Source organism: Rana temporaria, chromosome 13 (genome assembly GCF_905171775.1).
Source record: "Rana temporaria chromosome 13, aRanTem1.1, whole genome shotgun sequence".
Lineage (NCBI taxonomy): Eukaryota > Metazoa > Chordata > Amphibia > Anura > Ranidae > Rana > Rana temporaria.
This window is the reverse complement of record NC_053501.1, coordinates 43,891,297-43,916,657: the sequence shown is the minus strand read 5'-3', so window position 1 is coordinate 43,916,657 and position 25,361 is coordinate 43,891,297. Positions and strand designations below refer to the sequence as shown.

General features: G+C 41.2%; 1 protein-coding gene across 1 annotated transcript in view; it reads left to right on the top strand.

Moving 5' to 3' along the window:
- SLC25A21 (solute carrier family 25 member 21) overlaps nucleotides 1–22,695 on the top strand; it is a 397,660-nt gene extending 374,965 nt beyond the window's left edge. The window contains exons 9-11 of the mRNA XM_040333092.1: nucleotides 7,115–7,296; nucleotides 14,068–14,120; nucleotides 22,393–22,695. Coding sequence (XP_040189026.1) covers nucleotides 7,115–7,296; nucleotides 14,068–14,120; nucleotides 22,393–22,454 — 297 coding nt within the window. The 3' untranslated portion in view covers nucleotides 22,455–22,695. The remainder of the gene's footprint in view (nucleotides 1–7,114; nucleotides 7,297–14,067; nucleotides 14,121–22,392) is intronic.
- Nucleotides 22,696–25,361: the final 2,666 nt, after the last annotated feature.

The window sequence follows — 25,361 nt, the reverse complement described above, 5'->3', positions numbered from 1 at the left end:
AAGAATTCAGGTACTCGAGCACAGTGAGACTGCAATGGGCTCAGTGAGTACCGTTTGGCACAGTGAGACTGCAGTGGGCACAGTGAGGTATGGCACAGTGAGACTGCAATGGGCAAAGTGAGGTATGGCACAGTGAGACTGCAATGAGCACAGTGAGGTATGGCACGGTGAGGTTGCAATGGGCACAGTGAGGTATGGCACAGTGAGGCGTGCAAATGGGCATTGTTGACCTTCTTTTTACGCTGAGGCCGCGTACACACGACCGTTTTTTTTTGGCAGAATCCAGCAAGAAACTCGATGGGAGACGTATTCTGCTGAGAAAACCGCTCGTGTGTACACTTTTCGCCGAGAAACCCGTCGGGAAACTCGTCGAGCCAAAAAGAGAGCATGTTCTCTATTTCCTCGACGGGCAATTGGAAAATTTGGCTCAACTAGTTTTTTGACAGCCGAACAAGGAACTCGACGGGGAAAACGATGTGTTTCGCCCATCGAGTTTCTCGGTCGTGTGTGCGCGGCCTGACAGTAGCTGCTGCATTCTCACAACCTAGGCTTATACTCGAGTCAATACGTTTTCCCAGTTTTTTTGTGGTAAAATTAGGTTCTCGGCTTATACTCGGGTCGGCTTATACTCGAGTATATACGGTAACGCATATATTTGACATGGTGTATTCATTTGCATGATCTAAATTAATCAACATGCACATTTGTCATAAGGAAACGTACATTGTTAATACTCCAACATTTACCACCACTTCAAATCCATGAAATTGGAATCAGGTGCAACAGATTAGGTACCAATGATCAGGAATTCTTAGGAAGTATGCAGGTGGAGTTTGTCCTATTTAACCCCATATATCTATTTCTGGGGTACAAAAAAATTGCCAAATTACTGTAGTTGTTTGGAAAACTCTATCGTTGGATGGTGTCAATCTGTTGTCTTTGGGCACTTTTTGGCACAGGCAGTAAATTTGTTTTTCTGTATCAAAATGGGTATATAGCTGAAAAAAAAATGTAATTCTGTTGGATTAACATTTTCTATAATTATGCTCTTCCGGAAGTCTTTTGCAGTTTTTCCAGTAGTCTTCTTAGTCCAGAAGAAACATAATTTTTAATGACACTCCCAATTGCAACTGGCAAAATAAGTTTGTATACTCACCACCCAATAAATCCCAGAATATATAAACAGTATTGCCACATGGCTGACTGCTGAGAGTAAAGATTGTTATTTCTCAAATAGATGAAAAAGAACATTAAATTATTTGTCTTTAAACTACTAAAACACTTCCTGTGGGTTAGACGTTTTCTTAATGTAAATGCTCTTTTCCAGTTTCTAGGGGGATCTCTTTGTAAACATTTAATTTCCTAGTTAATGAGTTTACCAGAAATTCACTAAAGAAATGATTTCTATGTTTAACCATTGGTGCCATCATTAAACTTGTATTAACGATTTCTTGTTCTTATTTTTGTAGCACTTTCTTTTTTTTTAAGACTAGGGGGTTGATTTACTAAAGGCAAATAGAATTTGCAATTTTGCAAGTGCAGTTGCTTCAGGGCTTAGTACATGAGGGAGAGCTCTGCTGACTTCCATCATCCAATCATGTGCAAGCAATATTGTTTTTTGTCCTTGCACATGATTGGTTATTTTTTGTAATGTGAAGCTTTACCTAATTTACTAAGCTCGGAAGCAATTGCACTTGCAGAGAGCAACTGCACTTGTAAAGGTGCACAGTCTATTTGCCTTTAGTAAATCAACCCCCTAGTCTTATAAAGAAAGTGCTACAACCCCATAATGTACTAGTTAATTTTTAAAGTCTTTTATCACCCTTTGAGGAGCAAATTTGTTAAACGGAGAGGATCATCCAAGGTTATAAAGCACTTTATTTCCATTGACTGAGATGGGCATATTCCCATGATATCTGTGGACTTTAATGGATGGACAATGTCAAAGGATGATATTACCCTCTTTTAGGATAACAAATCTTTCAGCTACTGCAAAGTTCCCAATCATTTGCAAACATGACTATGCCAACCTTGCAGATGTGTGTCAACACAGATCGGAGGGAGGAGGAGAAGTTGTTTGTGCCGATTGTCTCATGAGCTGTTTGCCGCAACGCTCATATCCATGGACTGCTTAACCACTTAAAGACTGAGCCTCTTTCTGAGATTTGGTGTTTAGAAGTTAAAAACATTTTATTTTTGCTAGAAAATTACTTAAAACCCCCAAACATTTTATATATACAGTACAGACCAAAAGTTTGGACACACCTTCTCATTCAAAGAGTTTTCTTTATTTTCATGACTATGAAAATTGTAGATTCACACTGAAGGCATCAATACATCAAAACTATGAAGTAACACGTGTGGAATTATACATAACAAAAAAGTGTGAAACAACAGAAAATATATCATATTCTAGGTTCTTCAAAGTAGCCACCTTTTGCTTTGATTACTGCTTTGCACACTCTTGGCATTCTCTTGATGAGCTTCAAGAGGTAGTCACCTGGCGCAGCACCCCATCACTCTCCTTCTTGGTCAAATAGCCCTTACACAGCCTGGAGGTGTGTTTGGGGTCATTGTCCTGTTGAAAAATAAATGATGGTCCAACTAAACGCAAACCGGATGGAATAGCATGCCGCTGCAAGATGCTGTGGTAGCCATGCTGGTTCAGTATGCCTTCAATTTTGATTAAATCCCCAACAGTGTCACCAGCAAAGCACCCCCACACCATCACACCTCCTCCTCCATGCTTCACGGTGGGAACCAGGCATCCAGTCCATCCGTTCACCTTTTCTGGTCGCACAAAGACACAGGGGTTGGAACCAAAGATCTCAAGTTACACTCATCAGACCAAAGCACAGATTTCCACTGGTCTAATGTCCATTCCTTGTGTTCTTTAGCCCAAACAAGTCTCTTCTGCTTGTTGCCTTTCTTTAGCAGTGGTTTCCTAGCAGATATTCTACCATGAAGGCCTGATTCACACAGTCTCCTCTTAACAGTTTTAGAGATGTGTCTGCAGCAAAAGGTGGCTACTTTGAAGAATCTAGAATATGAAATATATTTTCAGTTGTTTTACACTTTTTTGTTATGTATAATTCCACATGTGTTAATTTATAGTTTTGATGCCTTCAGTGTGTATCTACAATTTTCATAGTCATGAAAATAAAGAAAACTCTTTGAATGAGAAGGTGTGTCCAAACTTTTGGTCTGTACTATATATATATATATATATATATATATATATATATATTGTAACACCCTAGAGAATAAAATGGCAATACTTTTTGTCACACCGTATTTGCGCAGCGGACTTAAAAGCACACTTTATTTGGAAAAAAACTAATTTTTGAATAAAAATGTAAGACAGTAAGGTTAGCCCATTTTTGTGAAAGATGATGTTAAACCAAGTAAATTGATACCCAACATGTGAGGCTTCAAAATTGCGCACGCTCATGGAATGGCGACAAACTTTTAAGCCCTGTACACGCGATCGGTTTGTCTGATGAAAACGTAACGATGGACCGTTTTCATCGGACAAACCGATCGTGTGTGGGTTTGTTTTTCATCGGTGAAAAAAAATAGAACCTGTTTTAAAAATTTTCTTATGGATAAAAAACTGATCGTCTGTGTGGAACTCCATCGGAGAAAAATACACGCATTCTCAGAATCAAGTCGACGCATGCTTGGAAGCATTGAACTTCATTTTTCTCAGCACATCGTAGTGTTTTACGTCACCGCGTTGAACACGGTCGGATTTTTGACCGATGGTGTGTGGGCAAGACTGATGAAAGCCAGCTTCATCGGATATCCGACGAAAAAATCCATCGGATTAGCTACGCCGCCGTAACTATAGGCTTCTCTACCTGAATCTACCTATGAGTCTTTATGTCATTTATCATTCTATTCATATTGTTATTTTTGGCAGTTGCACTAGTGTCCCCTTTTCTTGTGCCTGAATATGTTTAAGGTTTTAATACTCTTTATAAAAACTTTTTTAGTTGCGGCTGCAGCTCAGCCCTTTAACGGTCTCGTCTCACATGAGACACAATAAACAGCGGGAGCCATAGGCTCCTGCCACTGTCAAGCTCCTGTGATAAGGGAGCAGGGGCATGGCTTACTGGCTGTCACATACCTGGCCGGAGGCTGAAGTGCAGAGAGGGCTCCCCTTGCTTCTAAGCGCAGTACACCCTTGAAGATGGTACAGAAGGTGTAGTGCCCATAGAAGCACTGGATGCCAGATGGGTACAGAAGAGTAGAGCCGGTGGTCACCTGAAGTATATCGAAAGATGCAGGATACACAACTGGGACAAAGTCTTTAGGAATCCGTAGTAACACTTGGCCATGGTGTATGCAGAAGACCGTAGTGACAGCCAAGCCAGGAGTCAAACACTGTGGATTCGTCAGGCATAAGAGGTGGGTAGCAGAAACAGGGTCAAGCCAGGGGCAAATTCAGGAAGGCAAGCCAGGAACAGGTAATGGTAGTGATGTCCATGGTGCAAGCCAGGATCAAACACTTGACACAGCAGCGAAGTCGATAAAGCAAGCCAGGGGGTCAAACCAGGAGAGCAGATCAGACAGGTCAGAAGCAAGCCGGGTCACAACAGGAAATCCAAATAGAATATGCACAGAGGCTCAGAAAAATGGGAGGGCTGATGACAATCCAGCAATGTAATGGGCTCAGCAGCAGTCTTATATAGTCCAGTATTGCCTACGTGCAATCACTAATTAGCGCGTTGGAAACCTGCGTGCGCCCACTCGTTCTTCTTTCGACAGTGCATACGACAATGCGCCGGAAGCGTCCATTACCAGTACTGGCACTATTGTCAGTTCTCCTACGGACATTTCCCTGACACCAGCCCTGTGTGTGTCTATGGATTTAACCAGCCCAGCTCAGCAGCATGCCCACAGGGGTATCCCATTAGGACACAGCTTGCTGAGGGGGCATCGAGAGGAAGGAGGAATAGACCACACCGGTGGCATGTGCAAATTGGTTTGAAATTTAAGGCTACTTCATTGTATTATGATATAATTTAGAATCCTTAAAGCAAAGTAAGTTAGAGAAATAGATCAAGGCCCAGATTCACAAAGACGTAAGTCCAAATGAGCGCCGTCGTATGTATGCGCCTGATTCATAGAATCAGTTACGCATACATTCTGCCAAGATACGAGCGGCGTAAGTCTCCTACGCCGTCGTATTTTGGGTGCATATTTACGCTGGCCGCTAGGTGGCGCTTCCGTTGATTTCCGCGTTGAATATGCAAATGAGCTAGATACACCGATTCACAAACGTACGTGCGCGCGTCGCATTTAGTTACGCCGTTTACGTAAGACATACACCGGCGTAAAGATAAAGCAGGTCTCTAGGTGGCACAGCCCATTTTTTCATCGGAAATTCCGATCGTGTGTACGCGGTATGCAGTAACTGTCTCTGGAACAAGTGTGACCTTTGGAAGGTTTCTTATCAAGTCACATTCTTCTGGCAACCTAAATTTTTTATTACATTTTTTTCACTTGCAGGCCGAGTGACAATAATAACCAAACCTCCTTAGTGGGGAAACAGCCAGCAATAAAAACCTAAAAGCGGGTCTAACCCTTTATCACACCAATTTTTTTGACTTTAGCTACTTTTAATTAATAAATTATTTTTAAACTATCACATTCTATGAGAATTTCTAGTGTATCATTCTGTCTCCCAGAATTAACATTTCCACTTTCTAATATCCTTTTAAAGCGAAATGTGTAAAAGTGCCTCAACGCACACCTTTAAATAATTATACAATTGTTTAAAAAAATTAAGCTTTGATAACATGGCTGAGCGCTTTCATGTTAGCGGGAGTGTGACTGTTCCTTTAAACGACATCCTAATTCCTTCAATAGGTAAAAGCTATTTAATTCAAGGGCACGGCCCTGCAATGCGTTACCGCAGCGAGCTTGTTAGTTTAGTAGTGGGAGAACATTTCCTGCTGACAGATCTGCGACATCTGAGGAGAAATGTGGAAAAAACCTGCAGGCCAGCAACAACCTTATAGGAAAGTGTGTGTGTGTGTGTTGTCCTTTTTTCTTTTTTTTTCCTCTTTTATTTAATTTAGCATTTGGGGGTCTCACGGACACATACATCTACGTTTTAGTGAGCTTCCTGGTGCAGGGGCTTGCTGTCATTTGTAAAATATTCTGGCCAATTAGCTAATAGAGTACTCGGGTTTCGTGTGTTTTGATACAGTAATACTAAGTACATTGTAAAGGCCAATTACACAAATCATCCCCATATGCCGAAACCAGAGTCTCGTTATGGACTGTATTTATGAATCCTCTGTGAGGAAATGTGCCCGCAGGCAATTTGGACCATGTGCGAAAACAGAGCCAATGGGATTGTCGGGGAAGAATCGTTGCAACCCGCGGAAATCCTCCTGCATCTCTCTGCAAGGAGCCCATTGTGCTGGGTGCCAGGTCGCTGATTAAAGGCACATTACCCAGAATCCTCTTAAACCCACGTATGAAGCTCGGAGCAAATAACATCTCCCCCACCGACACAGGCAGGAAAACACCAGCATTAGCAGAAAGCCTAAAGCAGACGAAAAACGTCTTAACAGCCGTATTGCTCCCAATGGAAAGTACATGTTGGTGCAACGAGGAGACGTATTTTTTGTTCTCTATAAGAAGGTCAGGATTAATGTTAGGGCAAAGGCGTGCTAAGCTTTAAGCTGCTTTCTTATAGCAGGTACACTTCATTGTATGCTACAGGTGCAAGCAAAAATACAGTTCCCAGATGATGGCTTGTTTTATGGCATTTAAAGGTGTCGTTCTTGTTGTTGGCAAAGCCGGGGTAAAACTTTTTTTTGTCTCTCTATAGTTTACTCACCTGTTAACATTATTTCACCAGCCGCGTTTTCCTAACCCGAGGCTTCTACGTAAATCTCACACCGCCATTTCAGTGTTGGCAGGACTCCACCCTGCTGTGGTTATATGGTTATCTTCCTGAGCTTTTAAAGCTCTCTGTAGCCGTAATTAAAGGATGATGGGTTTGAGGAGAAGAGCGGGTGCCAGAATTCCCGAATGTTAAATGTGAATTTCTGCTTTTACCTTGCTCATGATATTACATGTGTCATTGACTATCTAGGATGCAAGACTGGAGTTCCTACGGAAGTTTACAATTGGTTTGGCCTCTGGGACGCTAGCCTCCATCATTAACATCCCATTTGATGTGGCCAAGAGTCGGATTCAAGGGCCGCAGCCAGAACCCGGAGTGATTAAATATCGTAGCTGCTGGAAGACGATACTCGTGGTTTATAAGGAAGAAGGGTATAAAAATCTTGTAATCATTTCTGTATCATTACTTCTGATTCCAGCACTCAGCCTCCGTGGTGATCCTACTTTATGTTTTATTTTTACTGCTTTTGTTTCTTTGCATTATTCCAGGGCTGTTCAGGATAAATGGGGGGTGTGGGCTGTCGAATAGCGGATCCTTTATTTATGATGCAAGTTCTGCTTCTTCCAAGACTTAACATAATTATATAGATTTTATCAACAACCTGTGAAAGAGAAATAGGGCTGCTGCATTACTGACCTCCTTCTGGAAATGCTAATTGCCTGGCTGACCTGCTGAGACACAGGGCCAGATTCACAGAAGAGATACGACGGCGTTTCTCTGAAACGCCGTTGTATCTCTCAGAGTATCTATGCGACTGATTCATAGAATCAGTTACGCATAGATAGCCCTTAGATCCGACAGGTGTAATTGACTTACACCGTCGGGTCTTAGGTTGCAGTACCTCGGCCGCCGCTGGGTGAAGTTTGCGTCGTATTCCAGCGTCGGGTATGCAAATTAGCAGTTACGGCGATCCACAAAGGTTTTTCCCGTCGTTACGTCGACGCAAGTCTTAGTTTCCCGTCGCAAAGTTAGGGCTGCTATTAACATGGTGTAAAATTACTCCACCATGTTAAAGTATGCCCGTCGTTCCCGCGTCGCTTTTGAATTTTTATTTTTTCCCGGCGTAAGTACGTTACACACGTCGCGATTCACAAACACGTCGCGCCGCCGTAATTTCGCGCAAAGCACGTCGGGAAAATTGCGAACGGAGCTTGCGCAGTACGTCTGGCGCGGGAGCGCGCCTAATTTAAACTGTACCCGCCCCATTTGAATTGGGCGGGCTTGCGCCGGACGTGTTTACGATACACCGCCGCAAGTTTACAGGTAAGTGCTTTGTAGATCGGGCACTAACACTGAAAACTTGCGGCGGTGTAACGTAAACGGGTTACGTTACACGGCCGCAATTCTATGTGAATCTGGCCCACAGTCCTTTACAAAGAATTCAGCAAGTGAGCGCAGGGTTTCTGATCTCCTTACATGATGTGTGTCAGATTTCTAAAGTATTTAAAGCGGGGGTTCACCCCCAAAAAAATGTTTAACATTACATTCAGGCGAGTTGTCATAATGACATTAGGCTGTTTTTTAAAAAATCCTTGCCGTACATACCGTTTTATGTACATTTTCACCGCGGATTTCGGGTATGTAATCTGCGGGACTGGGCGTTCCTAATTGATTGACATGCTTTCGACCGGCGCATACAGCGCATCACGAGTTGCCGAAAGAAGCCGGACTGCGAGTCGGCTCTATACGGCACCTGCGCACCGACGTCCGGCTTCTTTCAGCAACTCGTGACGCGCTGTATGCGCCGGTCGGAAGCATGTCAATAAATTAGGAATGTCCAGTCCCGCAGATTACATACCCGGAAAGCTGCGGTGAAAATTTACATAAAACGGTATGTACGGCAAGGATTTAAAAAAAAAACAGCCTAATGTCATTATGACAACTCGCCTGAATGTAATGTTAAAAAAATTTTTTTGGGTGAACCCCCGCTTTAAAGGGGTTGTAAAGGTAAAAAATGTTTTCCCTAAATAGCTTCCTTTACCTTAGTGCAGTCCTCCTTCACTTACCTCATCCTTCCATTTTGCTTTTAAATGTCCTTATTTCTTCTGAGAAATCCTCACTTCCTGTTCTTCTGTCTGTAACTCCACACAGTAATACAAGGCTTTCTCCCTGGTGTAGTGTCGTGCTCGCCCCCTCCCTTGAGAGGGGAGGGGGCGAGCAGGAGAGTCAAGACGCCCACTAACACACAGCTTTTTTCTCTATGTGCAACGTAGAGAGTGTCCTGACTCTCCTGCTCACCCCCTCCCCTCTCAAGGGAGGGGGCGAGCACGACACTCCACACCAGGGAGAAAGCCTCGCATTACGGTGTGGAGTTACAGGCAGAAGAACGGGAAGTGAGGATTTCTCAGAAGAAATAAGGACATTTAAAAGCAAAATCGAAGGATGAGGTAAGTAAAGGAGGACTGCACTAAGGTAAAGAAAGCTATTTAGGATTTTTTTTACCTTTACAACCCCTTTAAAGCAGAAGTGTAGTACTTTTAAGCCCACACAAAACCCTTCCCCACTCTTAAAAAAAATATACTGTACAAATATACATTTTTCGAAGGGTCTTCCCGCTGGTCTGTTGATGTCACAGGTCCTTCCTCTTCCCCTGCGGGATAATGTCAGCCCCAGAGGGCGGGTCTATGACAGGAAGTGGGTTGAATGATGTTGGCTGTCACTCAACCCAAAAGAACGAGGAAATCTAGTGATTAGATCTAGAGAATAATGGGGGGGAGGGAGTAAAGGAGGAAGTGACCGTTCTGGATTGAAGGTGAGTCTTGAAGCACAAGCTGCTTTTTCTTTTGCTTTTTTAATCTTTTAATGTGCTATACATTTTTTTCTTTTTCTTTTTGGCTGGTGTTCAGCTGCACATGTCAGCCAGGCAATAAGCATTTTCTGAAGAAGAGGTCACTTCCAGGTCTCACTGGCTTTGCTGGGGCACCCAGAGTTATTGGCTCCCAGTGCTGTCAATAAAAGCCTGTGATGAGGAAGCAGGGGGTGGGGTAAAGTACAGAGGGCCCCCATGGGAAGCGGCTTCCCATGGGAGCACTGGACAGAAGAGAGGAGCCAGGAGCATCGGCAGAGGACACAAAAAAAGCAGGGAAGTATAGACATGTTTGTAATTTTTTTTATTTATCTTTACAATCACTTTAATTAAAGAAACCCAAAATTGCTTTGTTGCACATATACTGTATAGAGGAAATTTGTATTGAGTGCTACTGATTACCAAGCATGAGCATCTAAAAGCACCTGTTTTGGGCACTATCATCAGTGTGTGTACAAGCTAGCACTGGTCCACTAGCTTTTACACCTTAGTAGTTGTCAACTACAGCATTTTAATAAAATGTATGAAAAGCGAAGCCTTTTTGGTAATAAATAGATTGAGGAAAGGTTAAAATATCTATTAGGTTTATATGTGATGCCTCTGTCTTGCTTGGGAAATGCTTGCTTGTCCAATCCTGGAGACATAAGAGGAACAAAGAGGAAATCTGAAGTTGCTATAAGAACATGAGCCCCAGTTAGAGGAACTTCTTATTCTCATGACTCATGAGCTTTAAAATGTTCCCATCAATTTCTGAATCTCTGCTGGAGGAAAACAGACAGCAAAAAACTTTTTTTTTTATCCAGAAAAAAGTTTATTGAAGCACAAGTACAAACAAACATACATCGAGGCTACAACCAAAGAAAAAGCATTCCAGTACAAATTCAGGCAAAAATAAACCATACCACTGCACCAACCACATACATGTTAATAGCCAATCCCGGCCCTGCCCAGTCTCCACCTCCCCCTGTAGATGGCCCCCATATCCCTCGGACGAGTCCCAGTCACAATCCAAACACCCTGTTTAAGTACTTAGGCCCAGCAACCTACCCGTGACCAGGTCCACAGGGGCCAAACCCGGTACATCCAGCCACGCCCCCCATAGCTTCTCAAACTTCTGGGAGCAACAGCAAAAAACTTTAAACAAAAGTTTAACTTTTTCCCCCTCTATCCAAAAGTAATAAATTGTGGCCTTTACATATGCTTAAAGGGTACTGTCATGTAGTACAAAAGCTATAGAATAACATTTTCGATACAGTTGGGCTCTTACCATTTAATAAACAGAGCTTTTCTCTTATGACTGGAAATACTTGTCGGTTAAACGTTTAAGTCAGTCAGAAGGCTTACTCTCCCCAAGAAGAGGGAACCCTGTAGTAACCGGAGTTAGAAAGAGGGCACTTACACTGACCACCAATGGAAAGAGGAAATTTACTCTAACTACCAATGAATAGAAGCTATTTACACTAATCACCAATCCATACAAGGCATTTACACTGACTAACAGAAGAAAGAAGGAAATAAAAGTGGCCATCAATATAAAGAGGCCATTTACATTGACCACCAATGCAAAAAGGGCATTTACAATGATCACCAATTTAAAGTACAACTAAACGCAAAACTTTTTTGGGTTTTGGACAGAGTGGAGAGGGATTAGAACCCCTGTTCGGCTTTTATTGCTACCCCTCCTCCCATTAGGGAGATTTACCCTCTCTATTTGTGCTATACAACATTATCGAAAATGAAAGGAAAAGAAAATCCCAAATTTCAGATAGCCCCAGAACAGTAATAGAAGGGACATCTTCCAATGATAACACTAGTTCTAGTGGCCTGGGGGGCCCCAAGGGATTCCCTTAATATGCAGGGATCTCCTCTCACTTCCTGTTTTGGCTCTGGGACAGGATGTGAAGGTAAATCTCCCCAATTGGAAACACAAATGGAACAAAAAAACAGGGGTTAAAACTCTCCCTTACCTATGCCTATAGTTCTACTTTAACCACTTCACCCCCGGACCATATTGCTGCCCAAAGACCAGAGTACTTTTTGCGATTCGGGACTGCGTCGCTTTAACAGACAATTGCGCGGTCATGCGACGTGGCTCCCAAACAAAATTGGCGTCCTTTTTTTCCCACAAATAGAGCTTTATTTTGGTGGTATTTGATCACCTCTGCGGTTTTTATTTTTTGCGCTATAAACAAAAATAGAGCAACAATTTTGAAAAAAATGAATATTTTTTACTTTTTGCCATAATAAATATCCCCCAAAAATATATAAAAAAAACATTTTTTTTTCCTCAGTTTTTGGCCGATATGTATTCTTCTACCTATTTTTCGTAAAAAAAAAATCGCAATAAGCGTTTATGATTGGTTTGCGCAAAAGTTATAGCGTTTACAAAATAGGGGGTATTTTTATGTCATTTTTATTAATATTTTTTTTTTACTAGTAAATGCGGCGATCAGCGATTTTTTTCGGTATTGCGACATTATGGCGGACACTTCGGACACTTTTGACACATTTTTGGGACCATTGGCATTTTTATAGCGATCAGTGCTATAAAAATGCATTGGATTACTATAAAAATGCCACTGGCAGTGAAGTGGTTAACACTAGGGGGCGGGGAAGGGGTTAAGTATGCCTGGGTGTGTTCTTACTGTGGGGGGGGGTGGCCTCACTAGGGGAAACACTGATCCTCTGTTCATACATTGTATGAACAGAAAATCAGCGTTTCCCCGCTGACAGGACCGAGAGCTGTGTGTTTACACACACAGCTCCCGGTCCCCGCTCTGTAACGAGCGATCGCGTGTGCCCGGCGGCGATCGCGCCCGCCGGGCACACGCACGGGAGTCGGGGGCGAGCGGGGGCCGTGCGCGCGCGCCCCTAGTGGTGGCTGAAAGAGCTGACGTAGAATGACGTGCTCTCGCCCAGGAGAGCCAGCTTGCCGACGTAAAACGGCGGTGCGCGGTCGGCAAGCAGTTAAAGAAGACATTCACTTAAACCACTAATGTAAAGAAGCCATTTACACTGGCCACCAAAACTTTTACTTTGACCACCAATATAATGAGGATATTTATGCTGGCCACCGAAGTAAAGCAGACGTTTTTGTGACCACCCATGTAAAGAAGACATTTCCTCTGAGCACTGGTGTAAAGAGGCCATTTACACTGACCGCCAATGTAAAAAAGACTTTTACTCTGACCACCAATGTAAAAAAAGGTACTTATAATGACCATCAATGTAAAATTGTGGTCCTAGTGTAGGAAGAAATCTATTCATAATCCGGGAGTGTAGAAAGACATGAAGCCGCTCAATGAAATTGAAGGAGAAGAGGTTTAACCTTTAGCTAAGTATGGGTCTTTCAGTGTCAGGGAGATAAGGATGCAGAACTCCCTTCCGCAGTTGTTGTCAGCGCAAAGTATTGATATTTTTAAAAGCCTTTTGGACGTGCATCTTAGTGAACACAATATACAGGCATATGGGAAATGATTATTGACATGAACACACACCCACACAGGTTGAACTGGATGAACTAGTGTCTTTATTCAACCTTACCAACTATATAAAAAGGACATTTTTGCTGAGCATCAATGTAAAGAGGACATTTACACTGACCAACAATAGAGAGGGCATTTACCCTGACCATCATTCCAACAAGTCAGGTGTACACCCCTACCCCAGTGTACATCGTTAGTGTTTAAAATGAATAAAATAAATATTTTTACGCCAACAGCTGGTTCGTTTACTACAAACCACTGTTCTCTTTTATTTTTATTGTGGTGTTTCAGTACCATATTTTATTAGATACAGTAAGTAAAATGTATTTTTTACCATGCCCCACTTCTTTGTGATTGCTGCTCTGTGGATAAAAACTCATGCATTGTACTATGTAAAGGATGTAATATATTGCAGTTAACTAAATGATAATAATTATAATAATAAATTGACCAATGCTTATTGTATAACACTTGACTTGATAAGATAGAAATAAGAAAAAATGTATACATAACCTCTCAAAATCAAATTTCCTCCCTACTTTTATAGTACAGAGACAAAAATAAGTTTATTGCCTAATTGAATAATCCTAATAAATTCCAGGGTTTGAACATATTTCATGGCACAAAGCAAGCCCGCGGATAGCAGAAGGATTTAATGTCTTCTATAATCTCAACACTGCTCCGGTCACACGTGTTTATATACAAATGATCAACACTGACTTTTATTACTTGTTTGATCATTATCTATTGTTACCTTTCTTTTCTTTGTTGATTTACAGTGCTGATTGCGTTATAAAATCCATGTGTATTTATAATGTGTAACACCTGCTTTGCCTTTCCTTCCCTTCTAGGTTCCTGGCTCTCTACAAAGGTCTTCTTCCAAAGATCATGCGGCTTGGACCTGGTAATTCCTGTCCTAATTATCCTCGTTAGCTATTGTATATGAAGTCATTCTAGAGTTGGTAATCAAAACCTTTATTAGGTGTTATCATTATTCACAGTACTATAATTACAATCTTGTACAAAAGCTACAGGATATTATTCTCAATTAGCCACCGGTTTATGTATCAAGCTGATTAATAGCTTCATTTAGCTTTAGTCATTTACTTTTCCATCTGTTCTGGTCTTCTACCAGTCAAAGGAATGTGTTTTATGACTTCAAATATGGCAAATTTGACAGAATCTTCAGTGTGATCACTAGATGGTGCTTACACTATCAACAAAGAGGTTTTTTGCATCAGGTTGATGAAAAAGAGGTGAAATGTTTTCTGCACCTGTGTACACCTACTTTATAACCTTTAGTTTTTCCCTCCTGTCGTGCCCTGTCAGAGCAAAGAATTTTAAACTGATTTTTGGCACAAGCACAAAGATTGCGCAAACTTGTTAGGTATGAGGGCTAATTGGTGCCTGTCAAAGATCTTTGAGATTTCTTTCTGCGCTGTCCACCTAATGACATCTAAGAATATTTGAATATAATACACCTTTTACACATTTCATTGTAAAATACTATGGCCTAGATTCACGTACCCCGGCGTAAGTGTGGGCGGACGTAGCATATCGTATTTACGCTACGCCGCCGCAACTTAGAGAGGCAAGTGCTGTATTCACAAAGCACTTGCGTCCTAAGTTACGGGCGTAGCGTAAATGTGCCGGCGTAAGCGCGCCTAATTCAAATTGTGAAGAGGTGGGCATGTTTTATGCAAATAAAGCATGACCCCCACGTAAATGATGTTTTGAACGTACGGCGCATGCGCCGTCCGTGGACATATCCCAGTGCGCATGCGTCGGATAGAATGCCTAACGTACGTCGAACACTGCCTACGACATGAACGTAACTTACGCACAGCCCTATTCGCGTACGACTAACGCAAACGACGTAAAAAGACACGCTTGTTCCGACGTCCATACTTTGCATGGGCTACGCCACCTAGAGACCTGCTTTATCTTTACGCCGGCATATGTCTTACGTAAATGGCGTAACTAATTGCGACGGGCGTACGTACGTTCGTGAATCGGCGTTCATCATTTGCATATTCGATGCGGAAAACAACAGAAGCGCCACCTAGCGGCCAGCGTAAATATGCACCCTAAGATACGGCGGCGTGGAACTTACCTTAGCCAAATTTAAGCGTATCTGGTTTCCAGAATACGCTTAAATATACGACGGCACAGATTCAGACTTACGACGGCGTATCTACTGATACGCCGACGTAAGTCTCTGAGAATCTGGTCCTGTATATATAAAAGTGCTTTCTATAAAACTGCATAACGTTTTAGTTTTTTTCCCAGGTAGAATCCTAGGTTGAATAAAATGTTATTCTACAAGAAAACCACACTTAACCTGTTCTTAGTTGTCCTCACTTTCTCAAGTGGTTTGTCTGCAAGGAAGTAAAAGTATGGGATTGTTGGCCATAGGTAGACTCCTATTTTGCAACGGACTATACTCGGGAATGTCCGTAAGTCACTGTTTTGTGCATGGTGGGGGGGGGGGGGTTATACACCCCAAAAGAGAAATATCACCTCTTGCTATCACTCGATTATGAGTGTAGCAGACAGGGTCAACCAACTATTTATTTAATCATTCAGTACAATTTTTTATTATTGCTGGTGTTATAGAAGACTGATCATAATCCATAATAGTAGTTTCATGGGCAATATTTCAACTGTAAACTGATCACTAACGTAAAGATTTTTTTTCTTTTACGACTATCATCGTCCGCATATATTTGTACTGCCAGCGGGAAGTTGTTAAAGGGGGCAAGTACGATTAAAACTAAATCAGTGGGAGCATTTACACGGATTACTAATGTAACAGGCACATATACATTGAAAACCTACAGTATCTCACAAAAGTGAGTAAATATTTTTTTATATCTGTTCATGTGACAACACTGAAGAAATGACACTTTGCTACAATGTAAAGTAGTGAGTGTACAGCTTGTATAACAGTGTCAATTTGCTGCCCCTCAAAATAACTCACAGCCTTTAATGTCTAAACCGCTGGCAAAAAAAGTGAGTACACCCCTAAGTGAGAATGTCCAAATTGGACCCAATTAGCCCTTTTTCCTCCCGTTGTCATGTGACTCATTAGTGTTACAAGGTCTCAGGAGTGAATGGGGAGCAGGTGTGTTAAATGTGGTGTTATCGCTCTCACTCTCTCATACTGGTCACTGGAAGTTAAACATGGCACCTCATGGCAAAGAACTCTCTGAGGATCTGAAAAAAAATAATTGTTGCTCTACACAGAGATGAACTAGGCTATAAGAAGATTGCCAAGACCCTGAAACTGAGCAGCAGCACTGTTGCCAAAACCATATGGCTGTTTAACAGGACAGGTTCCACTCAGAACAGGCCTTGCCATGGTCAACCAAAGAAGTTGAGTGCACAAGCTCAGCGTCATATCCAGAGGCTGTCTTTGGGAAATAGACGTATGAGTGCTGCCAGCATTGTTGCAGCAGTTGAAGGGGTGGGGGGTTAGCCTGTCAGTGTTTAGACCATACTCCATTGGCAACCTGTAAAGCTCTGCTGAACTCCATGCCCAAGAGGGTCAAGGCAGTGCTGGAAAATAATGGTGGCACAACAAAATATTGACACTTTGTGCCCAATTTGTAACATTTTTACTTAAGGGTATAGTCACTTTTATTGCCAGCAGGTTAGACAATGGCTGTGTGTTATTTTGAGGGGACAGCAAATTTACACTAGTTATACAAGCTGTACGCTCACTACTTTACCTTGTAATAAAGTGTAATTTCTTCAGTGTTGTCACATAAAAAGATCAAATAAAATATTTACAAAAATGTGATAGGTGTACTCACTTTTGTGAGCTACTGTATGTAATGGGGAAATTTTCACTGACAAACAATGTAATAGAGGAAATTCCTCAGACCACCTATGTGAAGAGGACATTTACTCTGTCAATGTAACAGGGCATTTACACTGCCCACCGATGAAATAAGGTTGTGTACACTGATAACCAATGTAATGGCACATTTACGATACCTATCAATGTAACGTGGGCATTTACACTGAACACCAATGTAACGGGGGCTTTTAAACTAACCACCAAGGGGGAGTGAGTTAAAAGGGGAGGACAATTACACTGACCATCAAATTAGAATAGGACATTTAATCTGATTACCAATGCAAGAGGGCATTTACAGTATGTTTTTTTTTTAACAAATATTTTTTATTTATTTTTTGTTATTACTTATGCCATACAACAAAACATTTTTAAACAGGAGAGATTACCCAGTATGTTGATCTTCAAAGGTAAGGGGTGCCTATTAAACTGACCATCATTTGAAAGAGGGCATTTACACTTACCAGCAATACAATGAGGCATTTACACTTGCCATCATTGTAATAGGGCATGTATTATACGGACCACTAAGATCCAAGGTAAAGATACTTTTAATAGGGATTCTTGCACTAGAGGTTGTGCATTAAAATGTTGCTATGTTACCCTATTTGTTTTTACATTCCCAGTCCTGAATATCCTAAACCAACAAAAGGTAACTTTTTAAGAGTTATTATTGGTTGTCCTGAGGTACTACAGTATATATGCCACAACGAATTATACTGCTTCATTAAAAACAACACAAATAGTGGTTAAAAAAACTGGCATGTCTAGTTTCATATAGTGCAGTACTTAATTTTCTAGGTGTTGCTCTTGGCTGTCTTTCAAGAAATTGCCGAAATGCACACAAATGGGAGGAATTAGAGGTCCTCTATCATCAATATTTAAACATAGCCTGGAGTGGTTTTCTGCAGCCTGTATGTGGTCATTTGCATACAAAATTATGTATAGAGCTGATTTACTTTGCTAGAATAACAGTTGTACAGATTACAGTTTGTTTCTTCAGTTTTCTTTGTTCTGAACATGTTACCCTGCTATTATACAGTATACCATTTAGTTATTTCACCACATTATTTTGTAAATCAACATCAAAGTGTTCAAAACCATGAGTTACATCAACACCAAGTTTCTGTTTATTTTGCCCAAATGTTCAGATTGTAATTTCACAGATTCACAGGGCAGTAATGTTTGTTACATGACTGGTATACACAAGGTCAGGGATTTTCCCCATAGCAACCATTATTTAGGTTTTGTTTTGAAAACTCATAGCCCAAATCGTGTTAATTAATTAATACAGGGAACATACGTTTTTATTACCTTCATGTCTTTAGCATTTTTCTTATTTATGGAAGCTTATGAGCCAATGACAAGATAAACACATTTAGGCTCTTAAATAGACCTTTAAGCCTCTTGTACACGGCACCAACATTTTTTAATTTTAGCTTCTGTTCTGAATACGGCCCATTACTTTCAAAGGCCCTCTATTCACTCGCACATATTTATCAGTAAACTAATGCAGTGTTCAGTGGAAGAAAAATACAAAAATCTGCATTATGGTACATGGACATGGATGAATAAACAGATTGAAGGAATCGCTGGTTGTCATCAGATCATCAGAACCAGTATCCCCATTGGAAGATTTCGCCCCCCCCCCCCCATTCCGTTTCTTGTGACAATGTAAAATTTGGGATTCTCTTTTACTTTCTCTCTTGGTCACCATGAAAAATTGATAGGGTCAATCTCCCAAACATCGGACGCAGCAATAAAAATCTGACAGATGTTCTATTCCTCTACTCTATCCAGAAAGGTGTTATGCAATTAGTTGTATTTTATTTCTGAGTTTTGTGTAATTCCCTTCAGAATAAACAAAACTTTACAAGGCCACTAAGAGGGTAAAAAAAAATGCACTTCCGTAAGGCCATGCTGTGTAGCTTCCTTTCTGACCAATCACATTCAACGTCACTGGCAGGGTTGTATCTGATTGGTGACTACACAAGGCATGTTGTTACCAACTACTTTATCATCAGGCTTTCTGTATGTGGAAGGGCAGTGAGGCATCACCAGGAGGCATCTTCCAGGATCACCAGATTACAGACAAAAAAGAATTGGGGTTCATCATCACTGTCTGAACTAATCAGCAGTCAGCCTGTACTCCCTGTATGTATCTCAAGGTTTAAGCTAGGCTAATGAAATGGACTTTAGACGGTACAGGTAGGTATAGTAAAAATACTATGGATATATTTATTCATAAAAGTAGAAAATTTACAGAAAAGGAAATGTACAAAATTTTGTGAACATGATCATACAGTATCGGCATATTTATCACAGTACATACATAGGAGAAATTTCATAAAAGTTAGTACTTGTGCATGTATGCTAATTAAACAAAAACCATACAGCACCAGAAATTGTATAAAAACTTTTCATCAAATGTAATTAAAAAACAAGCGCAAATGTTGTAAAATTTGTAGATGAAATTGGAATATTGGAATGGCTGAATTGCGGAATGACTAAAGTTTGTGTGGATAGATTTAGGCTGGCCTGTAAATTTGCCAATAAAGGAGAGAAGTATGAGGAATAACATAAACAACCTATTGAATGTCAAATGAGGTGGGCCCTTATACTACATAGATACACAAGTAGGTCCTCATACTACATAGATACATAGGTAGGTCATCATAATATATAGATACATAGGTAGGTCCTCATACTACATTGGTATATATGTAGCCCCTCGTACATAGATAGATCCTCATATTACATAAATACTGTAGATAGACCCCCAGACTACATAGATAAGCCCTCATTCTACATAGATATAAAGAAAGGCCGTCATACTACATAATGACATAGGTAAGCCTTCATAATACATAGCTATACGGGTATGACCTCATACTACATAGACATTAACTGTAGATAGACCCTCATACTACATAGATACATAAGTAGGTCTTCATTCTACATAGATATATTGGTATGGTCTCATGCTACACAGATATACAGTATAGGTAGGCCCTAATACGACATAGATATACAGATACATAGGTAGATCCTCATGGTACAAAAATACTCAGATAGACCCTCATAATACACAGATACATAGGTAGGCCATCATACAACGTAATATAGATACACCAATAAACCTTCATACTACACAGATACATAGGTATGCCCTCATACTACTGCTTTTCTTTAATTTGATCAGTTAGATTACTAAAATGTACCAATGGGTCTTCCTGTCTGGATATACCATAAATTAAATGAATTTTTAGGTGAGTTTTCTTGATTTGATGTTTAAATAGATTAAATCTCAACCAAGAAAAACCTGTCTGGGTTGTGGCCAGCTTTAGATATTAAACTGTATATCACCCCTACATTTAGTATAATGAGAAGTGAGACATAGGTGTAAGCCTCTAAATGTCGATTTAAGGATCTGTCCACAGCACCCGAAGCAAGGGGTGGCGAAATGACATTTGACATCATGCAACCGCTGAAAAATAAAGCAAAAAAATGGCTTAAAGCATTCTATTCATTAAAGGGGTTGTAAAGGTTAGTTTTTTATTTTCTAAATAGGTTCCTTTAAGCTAGTGCATTGTTGGTTCACTTACCTTTTCCTTCCATTTCCCTTCTAAATGTTTTTTTTCTTTGTTTTCTTTGTCTGAATTTCTCACTTCCTGTTCCTCCTCAGTAAGTTGTTCAATAAGCTGTTCTGGCTGACTAAACACCATCGGATGATGGTGGCAAGCTTACTGAGGAGAAACAGGAAGTGAGAAATTCTGGCAAAGAAAAAAAACATTTAGAAGGGAAATGGAAAGAAAAGTTAAGTGACCCCTGCCTTTAAGATAAAAAGCCTTCTGTGTTCAGCAGCCCCCCTAATACTTACCTGAGCCCCATCTTGATCCAGCGATGTTGCATGGGAGACTTGGCTGTCCGTGACTCTTCCTCCTTATTGGCTGAGACAGCAGCGAAGCGCCATTGGCTCCCGCTGCTGTCGTTCAAAGTCCGTGAGCCAATGAGGAGAGAGAGGGGATGGGGTCGGGCAGTGGCTCAATGTCTAAAAGGACACATGGAGCTGTGGTTCGGGTGCCCCCATAGCAAGCTGCTTGCTGTGGGGGCACTCAACAGGAAGGTTTTTTCATTCAGCCGATAGCAAAAAACAGTCAATACTGAAAAGGGGTGGGGTCCGCCCAGGGTGCCGCTCATTGTGGGAGTGTCACCCTGGTGCGCCCCAGTCCTCCACGTATTGGGGGCACTACAATACAAGAGGTGTGTTACTAGTCAGATCATGAGGTATAAAAAGGAGGGGAAAAAATACTAAAAAAAGAAAACAAATACAATCACCACATCTGATGATTTGTAAGCTGTCATATGTTAAAGTGGAGGTTCACCCTAAAAACGATTTTTTAACATTAGAGCCAGCATAGTAAGGGCATATAATTTTGGCAGGTTTTTTTTTTTCTCCGTACTTACCTTTATATTCTGATTTGGTCCAGGGCTTCCGCGTTCTGATGACTCCGGGACTGGGCGTTCCTATCCCTGCCTCAGGGTTCCGATGACTGCGGGACTGGGCGTTCCTATCCTTCGGTTCGATGATTGACGGCTTGTGAAACAGGTGACCTGTCGCACAACGCGCGTCACCAGATTTCCGGAAATAGCCGAGCTGCGAGTCGGCACTATACGGCGCCTGGTGACGTGCGTTGTGCGACAGGTCACCTGTTTCACAAGCCATCAATCATCCAATGGAAGGATAGGAACGCCCAGTCCCGCAGTCATCGGAACCCGGAAGCCCTGGACAAAAACGGAATATAAAGGTATGTACAGAAAAAAAACAAAAAAAAAACGCCGAAAGTAAATGCCCTTACTATGCTGGCTCTAATGTGTGTAATATTAAAAAAAAAAAATGTTTGGGTGAACCCCCGCTTTAAGCTTCTGGTTTGGGGTTTAATACCACTTCAAACATTTTATTTAATATCTTTAGATAAATGGTGGGTAAGTTTTGCCATTGTGCAGATCACATGTGTTAGGTTCACAAATACTTCAGTTTATAATGGTTTATAGGTAAATTGCATTGAAGGGTTAAACATACAGTAAGTGTAGTTGGAGAAATGAGCGGGTTTTCTTGGACAATTCATAGCAATGCTGTCAGTAGTACATTGTATTTCTCCTGTGCACAGTGATATTAACCTGCCCCTATGGCCTCTTGTCTGGTATGTGCCTACCTGTATTGTGTTCCTCACCTGCATTCCCTGCCTAATGTTAGCTGGAAGCGATCCTCAGCCACAGCAAAACTCACCTGCTTGTTGTGCTCTTGTATTTGCAGGAGGTGCGGTGATGTTGTTGGTGTATGAATATTCCTATGCCTGGCTGCAGAAACATTGGTGACCCGGAGCAAAGCCATATCTTCCTGTCCCCAAACACACACGCAGATCATCCTCATAGCTGGTGGAAAATTGGACTTTAAATAAATCAGAGATCATAAAGCTGAATATATTTTAATGACTGTTTTTGATAATTACATGACGTTTGCATATTCTGTAAAATGTGGCCATGGACTGAATTTTTGCTGCAGTAATTAGAATTTGTATTTGTCATACTAAAGACATATTGCATATTTTAAAGAGAACCTGTCATTTTGCTAACTTTTTTGATAAACCAATCCATTTGTCAGTCAAAACCCTTGGAAATGCCCAGTACTTCCAAGTATGGACAGCATATAGCCTTAAAGGGTCACTAAAGGAAAAAACATTTTTTGCTGAAATGACTGTTTACAGGGTATAGAGACATAATAGTTAACTGATTCCTTTTAAAAATGATTAAAAATTGATAAAAAACCAATCATATAATGTACCTACAGTTTAGTTTCCTTTTTGCTGTTGTTTCCTGGTTCTCTGATGTACAGAGCCAGAGAACCAATAGAGGGCAGTGAAGATTTTGCAAAACGAAACTGGATTGGTGCTGTGGGGTTTTAGACACACCTCCTTGATTAGTCACCACAGTGAGAAATCTCCCAGTACTGTGGTGATCAGGAAACAGACAACCAAGAAGTGTCCAGAACAGAGAGGAATTACAGCAACATCAAAGCAAAAACGAACAATGAGGACATGAAACCAGGACTGCAGTAAGGTAAAGGAAGCAATTTAGCTAAAAAAAAAAATTCCTTTAGTGACCCTTTAAGGCCCATACACACGGTCAGACTTATTGCCAACAAACTTCAAAACGAGCACGTTTTCAAAATAGTCCGGTGTCTGCTGAACTGGCCGAATTTTGATCCATCTATGGGCAGGTAAGGAGAGAAGATCAGTAACCACGTGTAAGCACTCCAGGGTCATGGAGCATGAAATCGTACCAATGGATGGGGGGGTTCCTAAGAGTGGAACCACTTTGTTTAGAATGTTAAATTGCTTTAAGATTCCCTTTAGTGTAACAAGCAGTATATTAACATACCAGTTCAATTAGCCCCAAGAGACCTGGTCACCACCCCAGGCATGTGAGGATTTAGCTGTCATGTAAGGCAGAGCTTTGTGGAAATGTCAGAGGAGATGAGGAACATCAGTACTGTTGTCAGCACACTGCAGCCCAAATGTAGAAAATAAATGGAGCCACAGCTATTCTACTGTGAGTTTACACGGTAGCTTAATTTGCACATGCATGGGTGGTGACACGGTCTCTTCAATATTTACTTTTACAGTGAAACCTTGGATTGCGAGTAACATGGTTAACGAGCGTTTTGCAGTACGAGCACTGTTTTTTTTAAAATCCTGACTCGATTTGCAAAAGTTTTCTTGCAAAACTAGCAGGATGCAAGCCATAGCGGTGTGCAGTACCACTTTTGGACTGAGGTGGGGGGGGGGGCACCGGAGCTGATCGGAGCCATTCAGGGCTGTTTGGAAAAACGTGCAAATACTCCGTTCCCGGGCCTTTCTGAGTGTTTCCGAGGCTCTCTGGCACCCCCCACCTCTGGCCACATGCGGTATTGCATGCCATCAAAGTCAATGCAGAACAAATTATTTTCATTTCCATTGACTTCTATGGGGAAACTCGCTTTGATATGCAAGTGCTTTGGATTACAAGCATTCTCCTGGAACGGATTATGCTCATAATCCAAGGTTCCATTGTACTGAAATAATCTCGGAGGACAGGGTTGCCCAACCCATTGGGCTTTAAAACCTTAACAGTAGAAATGCTGCTGCCTAGATAACATCCATTACCAGTGTTGCAGCTTCCCTTCAATGTGTTGTGTTTACTGGTACAGTTTTCATCAGGGTCTTTTTGTGGATTGGAATTTAGCAACATACAGCTTGCAGCTTTTCCTCTGTGGTTTCCCTGTTTTTTAATCATTTTTTTTTATCGATTAATCGACTAATTTCGATTAATTATAACGCACATACAGATCCAACTACTTTTAACTGATCTCCTTGCAGGCTGATTCCCAGTGCAGCTACCAACCACTGGAAAAATGGATAGCAGGAGACAAAAAACGCAAAGGCAGCGCTCGATGGGAATAGCATTAAAACTTTTATAGTCTTTAAGTAGGTAACAAAATAAATATTGCACTGGAGATAAAATCGATGTAGCTACATAAACTGTAAAAATGGTGCAAGTAATACCAAATGGTAGCAAAAGCAGTCATAAAAACATGTAGCTAAGTATGATACTGGTATATAAATGTGTACAATGATACCACTGCTTAATCCAGATGAGGAGGGGTTAACATCAGTCCGTCGGCATGTAGATGTCGTATGAAGTGAACTATCACAACTCCCAGTGGATGGGTGTAGAATCCCAGGTTGATAGAGGGAAATGTAGCAGCCCTTGCGTGTGGCAGATAGGAAGGTCACACCGCCATGCAGATATGAAGGCACAGCAAAGGAGCCCTTCAGGTGGACATGGCAAGCCCCGCCGGTGTCCGTGACGTCACCGGATCTCCGAAGAATGCCGGGGGAGAGGTGAGTACCGATGCAAAAAATCAATGATTAATTGAGGAATTAAAAGTTAATTTCCACAGCCCTACTAAATAAATAAAAGGATCTCCCGTCAAAAGAAAAGTCCATGTTAAGTATTTTTTAATATATATATATATATATATATATATATATATATATATATATATATATATATAATGGCTGCAATGTGGTGTATGACCTGACAATTACCTATAGATGTGATTAACTTTTGATCTGTCATGGTCAATAACTCCTGCCTGATCGCTGTGTGCTGCATATACATGTTCTACTCAATCCCAGTATTAGGAATGGTAAGGAAATTGATGCTGGTGCACACTAAATCACT